The following is a 9,596-nucleotide window of genomic DNA, read 5'->3' on the forward strand; positions in this document are numbered from 1 at the left end:
TTTAGACATTGAATTTTATTCTTTGAAATAATGGATTTGAATTTTTTTCTGGATCAGGGATGTAGTTTTAAGTATCTCTGGGTCTAGTTCATGAGTGGGGGAAAGATGGAGCGTGAGATCGATAGGCGGATTGTTGCTACGTCTGCAGTGATGCGGGCGTTGTACCGGTATCTCGTGGTGAAGAGAGAGCTGAGCCAGAAGGTGAAGCTCTCGATTTACAGGTCGATCTATGTTCCTCCCCTCATCTATGGTCATGAGTTTTGGGTAGTGACCAAAAGAAAGAAAGTGGCCAAAATGAGTTTTCTGCGCAGGGTGGATGGGCTCTCCCTTAGAGGTAGGATGCTAGATATAAGCTCTGTCATCCGGGAAGGGCTCGGAGTAGATCGAACACTTGCCTGCTGCGCAAGTCGGCGCCTCTCTGCTTCGGCTGCTGCCCCTGCGACCCACTCTGGATGAGAGGCTGAAAATGGATGGATAATTTGTTTTTTTTTGCATAAAATACATCAGCAAAAATTCAACAACTGAGGTGACCTCCTGGTGACCCAAGCCTAAGTAATCGTCACTCGATGGAGTCGTATCAAATTACACGTCTCTGAACCTGTGACACCAGTGAGGCGTTAACTTGATTGAGTTGTTGTTGAATTTTTACTGTTGAATTTTTATGGATATTGTTTTTGCTGGACTATTTTAAGTAAAAAAATTCAAATACATAATTTCACAGACTACAAATTCAATGTCATAAATCAAATGTCTAAAACAGCTTATTCTAGTGAGACTGTATTTATTCCATAAGCTTCAAACAGAAAAATCTTTTCACTCTTGAGCTCAAAATCTCTGTTCTTATTATTTTCAGAGATCTGTAGAAGAGGGGCCTTCAAGAATCATAAACACATTTGTAGGAGGAGGATTTGATTTTATAAGATGCTGAAATGTCTTAGTTTGTCTGCAAACTCCCATCATCTAGCCCGTATGGTACGATTTTTGGTGACAGATTCTGAAATTATATAGTTTTAAAAATGTCTCAAATTGTTCTCCAGGTTTCTCAATTCTAGCAGAACTATTTTTCTCTCAACTTGAGTCTTCACAGGTGTCCTCGATTTAGTCTCCAGTGGTTATAATGGGTAAGAAAAGTGAGACGACTTTAGGGGAGATGGGGTTGAGGATGTCAGAAAATCAGTTCTGACTGTGACGACTGAGCAATTACAAACACATCAGGAGCTGACCCGCAACTAAAGTGTGAAAAAATACACATTTTCACTAATTTTCCACAAATACCACCCTTTATTTGCAGTTGCAGTACCAACTCTTTGATTTCAAGTGAAAATGTGTGCACTTTCTTGCCGTTTTGTGTCTTTTTGCTAACTCAGAAAAGACTGCGCAGAAATTCAACATATCAGAAAAGACTGCGCAGAAATTCAACATACATGAAAAAAAAACTCCAAAGTCTTTTGTTGCATCACACTGCAACCAAGTTAAATCCACCACATGACAAAATAGAACATTAGGGACGGTCCATGTGCCTTCATCATCATCATCTCCATCATCAGAACCTTGTTTATCTCTGTTCCCTCTTCCCCCAAAAGTTACTCCCACACAAAAGTCCTCGTGACTCTGTGCCCCCACCCACTGCCTGCACCCCTCCACCCAAGCACAACGGCAATAAAACCCAACAAACACAAACATTTTCCAGTTTCATGCTGACGGGAGGACGGAGGGCCCCTATCCCGTAACCATGGAAGTGACATACCCACACGTCCTGCCTGAAGTTACTATCTAGGCCAGCAGCCATCGGGTAAATCCTCTCACTGCTCTTCCTCTCTAAAAGTGCCCTTTGACTTCAGATGCAAACATTCAGTTAGGGAGTATCTGCTAATGGCACAGGCCTCAGGGTGTGGGCTTTAATGCGCGTGTGAATGAGAACATCTCTATCTCACCATAGCGTGTGTGTTTGTGTGTGTGTTTGGGTGGGCACTCTCCAGTGGGACTGTGATTGTGACACTTGCAGACGGACACCCCAGGAGTCCTGAATGCAGCCAAGTCGATGATGCACAATTAACAGGGCTAAGAGGCTGGAAAACGAGACTCTGCAGTCAATTTTCCCCCTCTGCCCTTGATCAAATGCAGAGGAATAGAAATTAAACCTAAACACAAGTTTTTTTAATCCCATTTTACCTCCAGCAGCTGCGTGGGTATGTATGACGGTGGTACGCACAGATTCTAAACCAGGCAGAGCTTTTCATTTTGTTTTAGCTCTTAAAAAAGGACGATGGAGATGGGAGGTGTGCTGCACGAGTGATCGTCTCTGTTAGTGGGTGCATCGTTTGGGTTTTGCATGTGGATGTGCATGTGCTTTATGAAGGGCGGGTAACTGTCACTCATGCAGCTCACCTCTGTGTCTCCTCACACAGCTTCCCAGCTGGGCACGATTATTTACAGTGAAGCAAATTAGACAAAAAAAATGGCTGCTATTGAATGATTCTGTTTGTTTGCCATATTCAGTGACTTTAATCTTAGTAGTGTGTTGTGAATTAGCAAAACAAATGCATTAATACTGTACTTTAACTCCTGAAGAAAAGCATAATTATAAAAATTTGTTCTATTTACTTTTATCTGATAGATGATCTGATGGGAGATATTATAATTAATATTGCTTATTGATGCTGAATCCAGGAGGTTAAAGGAAATTTAGGAGATCATGCATTTGACTGACTTCCTTTCCTAATTATTAGCAAATCTACTGGACAACTCTTTATAGATTATATGTTTTAATGAACACACATTCTCAGTTTTCACACCAGAGAGAACCCAGGTTCCCATGTTTATTAGCTCATAAATATTTTACTATTCACTGTCTAGAGCTTCCAAAATGTCACCTGTACTAAAAGGAAATGCAACACAGACAAAGGGTTACGTCAGTTTTATAATATTACTCATCAATTAATCACACCTTCTATTTGAAATTTATACAAGAGTGAACGGAAGTCAGTGAGTATTTTGCTAATTCTTAAATAAAACTGTCCAAAAAGCACAAACAGGTTATATTACTTTGGTTAGGTTCCTTAAAGCATGATGATAGATAATAAAAAATCAGTTTTGGTGCAAAAAAGTCTAAGGATTTCAAAACAAAATAGTTCCAAAAATTATGATCATGACATATCTCTTATTTAATGTTTAATTTTGGCTGTTTTTATGATACAAAACAATGAAACAATGGGTTTTATTTCCAAGAGAATAAACATTGCAAGTGGCAGGATTGTTTTCTACAAGCTCTGATCTTTAACAGTAACGAATGTTGTCTTTAAGAGAATCAACTTCTGCTTTACAGAGGGTGTAAAATAGTCTGAAAGCAGCGTTTTTCTACTCATCTGCAAGGTCAGAGTTGCAGCAGAAGATGAATGGGACAACCTTTGCTGAGGTTCTAACTCTGCCTTATGCCTCCCACCATCCCCACCCCTCCACTTCCACCCGTTTTTCCTGTAGGATGATCCGAATTCCCAAAACAAGCTGGAGGACCCGGTGAAGGCTCCTCCCAAGGAGGACGACGCCCTCAACATCCACAACTCACTGACCCCCAAACACGAGAACCACAAGGTCCTGGGCGAGGAGAACTCCTCGGAGGTAAACTCACTGCAGAACAACATGATGTGATTCAAAACAAAACGACCCGGCAACAGCACACAGAAAACGCCACGGTGCACCGGCGACGGCAACCCCTACAAATCCCTCCCACCACTCTCGTCATCCCTTGCCGAGTGCGTCTAACCAGTCAAACAACCAACCAGCCTGACAACAAACCAGCCAACCAACTCAGTCTGCAACCACCTCCGACACGGCACCACTGCCACAAGCGACCCCAAGTCGCTGCAAAAAATATATATATAGACCATCATCACTGTTGTGGCTGCCCCAGATGAAACTAACCCCGCCCCCCCAAACAGCTTCACCCTGCAGCCTCCTGGCCACACCTCCGTATGTCCTGCCATGCCCCTTTTCTTGCAGCCCCGCCCCCTCTCCGTTGCAGTTACTCAACTTTCCCTTATCTTTTTCACTTCTCACACACACACACACACACACACACACATACATGAGACACGCTTATGTGTAAACAAACACCCTGACACCCCCCTTCCACCTCCCCAGCCTGCATTGGTGTATTTTGTAAAAAGAAGAAAAAAAAGTCATACAGAAATTTAAAATGTACGTAAAAAAGTGTTGTAAACGAAAAAAAATAAGTAACCCAGAAAGCTACTGAGAGGTTTTGATGTTTGTCTGACTAATCCAGTGAGTCTGTATAAATATTGGAAACATTTTCTGCTTGGATTGATTTAAAAGAAGCAACACGATGTGTCTTGGTTTTCATTGATGTGGTTTCTAATCCTTTGATGTACTTGTTTTTTTTTTTGTACTTTTTTGGGACTTCAAACAAAAAATAAACAAATGATAGACAGTTGTTGAAATAAACCTTTTTAACATGAGCTCTGTGGATCCTGTGTTCCTCTGTGTGGTTTCCTGCTTTGTCCTCCCCTAAGATCCAACGCTCTCCGCATGGCTTTGAATGTAGCTTCTTCAGTCCTCGTCATAAGTTCGCTCTCATGCTGAAACGAAGTCGCAGCCGGGGTTAAATGCATTCTGGTTTCTTTATAAATATATCTTCTATATTTCCAGGTCATTCACCAAGTTAATGTTTTCAACTTTGACTGACTCCAGGTCATCTAAGGCCTACGCAAGAGGATTGGGGCCACTGAGAAGAAAAAAAGAAAGAAAAGAAATATAATTCAGACTTTTTTAACTGTTTTTTTTTCTCAGAATTCTGACCCAGCTAAAAATAACTGCATATGTTGTGTTTTGGATTCTCCAAAACACAACATATGCAGTTATTTTTAGCTGGGTTCTATTTCAGAATTCTGACTTTAACCTCTAAATCCTGACTTTAATCTTACAAGTCTGACTTTTTTACTCAGAATTCTGAGTTTAATTTCAGAATTTTTACTTTTATTTGAGAATTCTTACTTTATTCAGAGAATTCCGACTTTTAATCTCAAAATTCTTACTTTCACATTCTGACTTTAATGTCAGAATTTTTATCAGAATTCTGACGGTAGTCTCACAATGCTGACTGTTGTTCTCAGAATTCTGACTTTATTCTTGGAATTCAGATTTTTTTTTACTTCTGAAAAAAATGTCAGAATTCTGATATTAAAGTCAGATTGTTTTTTTTAGTGGCCCTAATCCTCTTCCGTACTAATCAAAACTAATGTCTACAGAAAGATCCTTTAGAATTTCTCTCTTCAAGGCAGCTGGTTTTATGGAGGCAGACTCTTCTCTAATGTGCAGGTGTGCATCTTTTCAGTTTGATCCTTCAGCTTTGAACAACGGCACAAATTCTCAAATTACTCTAGAAACATGTTCTGCTTCATGAGTTTAGAGCTCATAGTAGCACAACTGAGCTCCTAAAACAGAAAGGCTGCTATTTACTGTTAAACGTTCAATAATAAAAACGACTTTTTACTTCTTAAGACGTCAAATACAGGTTGATTAGATGTTAACGGAAAGTGAGGATATGTGTGCAGGACATTTCTATTCTGGGTTGAATCCATAATAATTACTTACCATCTAAGTCTGGATATAAAATTCAATTAAATTCAGACAAACATGGTAACAAAGAGATGGGGTTGTGTTTTCTTTAGAGTGTTTTGGGTTGCAAGTGACTTTTAGACACATTAGTACACTTACCAGGCAAGGACATATGGGTAACAACTGCTAATTTTGCTCTATTGACCCTTAGCATCTACCTCACATGATTACATGGGTCCACCATATTGGAGGGCAAACGCATAGTAAACAGTGAGTGAAAAGATTATTGAACAAAGGAAGAAGTAGCACCTGGAATTTTCTTTTTGTCATTTTTTGTGATGCTTAGCATGGCTTCAAGTAGTTCAAGCCCAGTTCAGTTATTGAAAGAAGTAGCACACCTGGTGTAGCAACAGTGAATTATGGGAGTGTTAAACAGAAAGGAAAAGTGGCAACAGAGGATTTTTTGGGGGGAGTTTTCCCAGTACAGCCTGGTTTCTACTAGTTCAAGCCCAGTTCACTTGTGGGAAGGCTTAGCACACCTAGGTGGATCTCATAGAGACCAGGGGGACGCAGATTGACCACTGCGGTTTGTTCTCGTTTTCTGTCTTCAGCAAAGTTATAAAAAAAAAAGAAGTTGAATTTACACTCTTGTCTGTCAGTGCAGCCAACCGCGCGGCAAATTATTACCATTTTACTGTGAAATCAAAAGTAACAAAAGGCTACAAACTGGTTTGTCTTGACTAGCTTCAATGGAGTTTCGACAGTCTGCTGTCCGTAATGTCTAAAGGGGCAGTCCCATGAGTGGTGTGACGTCATGCACAAAGGGTCAATAAAGTAGCATAATTCATACAAAAAGTTTACATTCAGATGTAGATTTTATACAGATATTAAAATAGTTTGTGAGTTCTATTTTTCAGTTTTCTGCCCAATTTTATAATTGCTTCTTGTATGCTTCTAACTTGATAAGCTGTCTCCCACAAATGCCTCAAAGCTATGTTTGAATTCAATCTCTGAGAAAATTTAATAAATGTTTCTTTTCATATACATTCAATTTTAAAAATATGCTCATATACTCCAGAAACTTGCATTAAAACTAAACAATCAGCAAGTTGATTATGTGACTTTGAGGTTTTCCAGTTGCAGTAGCTCCACTGTTAAATGGCCCACACCGCTCATTAATCATGACGACCTGCACCAGGAACCTGTCTGCTGCTTCTGCATGTTTCCTTCCTCCAGAGATGCTTGCCCTGTTTCCAGCTAGACACATACTCACTGACATGCTTATACCTGCAAAGAAAATCACTGTTGGGTTCACAAACAGTGTATTAGCAGGGTTAGCTAAAAAAGAATTAGCTAAAACTGTGTTAAAAAAAGTTTTAAAGCACACAAAATGAAATGTTACTATTATGAACTTCATTTACTCAACCAAAAAACAAACTTCTACATAAAAATGCCAAACAAAGAGAGAAACCTGTTTTTTCTAAATCCTAATGTCTCCTTGGATCCCGGACAAGCCCCCATGTGTTCATGTTTTTGTCTAGGTAATGATTTGGCATAAAATACATCAAGTAAAAATAGAAAAGACAGATAGTTTGAATGCAGAATTAAATTAAGCAGTGATATGTTACTAATTAATAATAATTAATAATATATTTAATCAACAAAAAATAAGTTGAATTAAAAATAATTTAGATTTAAATAAATCATGCATTAGCTTTACCCAAAGAACGCATCTTAAATTATCATTGCTGAGTTTGTCCTGATGTGACTTGTATCCAATCTAAAGTTTTAAGTTTTTTAACAGTTTTACAGTGGCATCTTTTTGTTTTACTTTAATATCAGGTAAAAAACGCTAAAGGCTAACATTGAGCTAGCAAGGTTTACATTGAGCTAATAATGGCAACTTATAAGCAAATAGTCGGCTCTAAATAAATCCCAAGCTGCTTTTTCATTTATCAACAACTCAATATTACAGTGAAATAATCGTCTTCACTCGTCACTTAGAACCTACTGGTGCAGAGCTGTAAAAGGCAACAGTCATCAAATGAGTGTTGATGAATGTGTTTTGAAAATGGGCTGCATAAACCAAACTTGACCACAGGATGTCTTCCTTAATTCATTCTTATATGACGCACCTTTAATAATTACTCGAGGAACATAAAGATCCATTTTTAGTCTTCTAGCATAAACAAATTTACCAAAACAGTTTAACAGTTTAGTAATGACTAAAGTTAAGTTTTAAGTCATGTGATAAAAATAGAAAAAGTGCCCTTTGTAAATTTCTCAGACATCCCAGTATTAAGGCCCATCAGTTTTCTTTAGGTTAGGATTTACAAAACTTAATGTATTTTTACTACCCAATCACACCACAGTAAACCATACACACTTTATTTCTATAGCACAATTTAAGACACAGTGTGAGAGCTGACCAAACTGCTGAACAGGCAGGATCAATTTAAAACAAAAAAGAAAAAAACAATAAGAAGATAAAACACAACAATAAAAACTATAAAATCATAATACGATGACATGAATCACTGTCTAAAAACCATCTCAGGGTCGGATCTTTGGTGGGTCAAACTGTCTTTTGTGCTCCATCCTAACGCCAGACCTCAAGTCTTCTTTAAACCCCAACAGACAAACATTGTGGATTTTATCTGAAAGCACATTTTGAATTCCAGAAGTTTAAAATTGGTTCCCACAGACACACTTGTTCTCTGAGAGCTGATAAACAACCGTGCATGTGTCTCAGGCGACGAGGCCTTGTTGCTGGCAGCCTTTTGTCGGGTTTCTCCTTTGGTTCACTAGAAAAGCAACAACAGCATTGTGGAGGATCCTTCCCATGGTGGAGGGGTGATGGATGGAGGGTGGGGGAAGGTCTGGACACCCGGCCTTCTCCTTCTTCAGAGGACTGAGAGCTTGTAGCCCCCCCTTCCAAAAGGTGAAATAAAAGACGTTTTATGAATGCAAAATGGAAAACAGCAGTAGGCTTTCTACAGAAACAGCAACAGCAGCAATTCTTCCTTTCTTCATTCCTGTCCTGTAACTCTCTCTCACACACAAATATGTTTGTGAATCTGGCACATTACTGAACACATTAAAACACTGATTGAGGGCCCATCCAGTTAAAACAAGTGAATCTAAAACTACCAGAGGATACCATGGCAACAAGTGGGCATTACATATCTGATCAGAGAAGTATAATAAAACGAGGAAGGCAAACGTGACACTGAAACAAGTTTTTTTATGGGAGGAAATCAAAATTTAACACATAAAGGCAACAAAAACGGTTACAATTCTATTTATGATGGGTTATTTTATTAATACTTCATTATTTTCTACTTTTACTTCTTTCTTACAAGGGTTAAGATAGAGAAAAGCTTAAAGGTGTGATTTAGTGAAAAACATTTTTAATGACTATTTCTGATTATAATCAGTCCCTCGAGTTTTTCTTACAGGCTAAACATGAAAATAATTTCCCATACCAATCCCCTGTATTAGCTTCTGATAGAAAGTGAAGATTTGAAAAGCCTGACGGACCTACGTCAAGCGGTCGCTCGGACTCACCCATACTGGCTCGCGACGAGAAGGCTGTTGTTGTTTTAGTGTCCAGAATCACCAGCAGACGAGTCGGCTAGCAGAAGCTAACCGTTAGCATTAGCAGCCCAGCCACATGGCAGAAGCTCCTTCAGACTTGTGTTGCTTGTGGAGATAAAACATCAGTGCTACAGAGCAAATAGAGTCAATGGTAGAGTTGTGCTGCTGTCATCCAGTCCGAGGCAAGATGTCCAAAATATCGGGGCGTAAGACTCCAAGGGAGTTTCTCAATGTCAAGGTGGCTTTTGCAGCAGTCATGTCATGTGACACGTGAGGTAACGTTATATTTTATAAGTATAAGTATCTATATAAATGTGTAACAAGCTTTTTACTTTTTTATTGTGTATAAATTGGTTAAATTAAATAAGCAAGTTGCTACCTGCTAGCCACCGAAGCTGCAACTACTAAACAACTAACCAACTATA

The 9,596-nt window shown here is 39.0% G+C and overlaps 1 protein-coding gene across 16 annotated transcripts in view; it reads left to right on the forward strand.

Annotated features, from left to right (window-relative positions):
• cspg5a (chondroitin sulfate proteoglycan 5a) overlaps nucleotides 1-4,475 on the forward strand; it is a 59,510-nt gene extending 55,035 nt beyond the window's left edge. For 8 of the 16 annotated variants that reach the window (XM_015949848.3, XM_015949850.3, XM_015949852.3 and 5 more), the window contains one exon: nucleotides 3,481-4,475. In XM_015949848.3, coding sequence (XP_015805334.1) covers nucleotides 3,481-3,648 — 168 coding nt within the window. In that variant the 3' untranslated portion in view covers nucleotides 3,649-4,475. Of the gene's footprint in view, nucleotides 1-1,690; nucleotides 1,793-3,325; nucleotides 3,373-3,480 lie in introns of all 16 variants that reach the window. The other 8 variants (XM_015949858.3, XM_015949860.3, XM_015949861.3 and 5 more) reach the window with 3 other exon arrangements.
• Nucleotides 4,476-9,596: the final 5,121 nt, after the last annotated feature.

This window comes from Nothobranchius furzeri, chromosome 5 (genome assembly GCF_043380555.1).
Source record: "Nothobranchius furzeri strain GRZ-AD chromosome 5, NfurGRZ-RIMD1, whole genome shotgun sequence".
Lineage (NCBI taxonomy): Eukaryota > Metazoa > Chordata > Actinopteri > Cyprinodontiformes > Nothobranchiidae > Nothobranchius > Nothobranchius furzeri.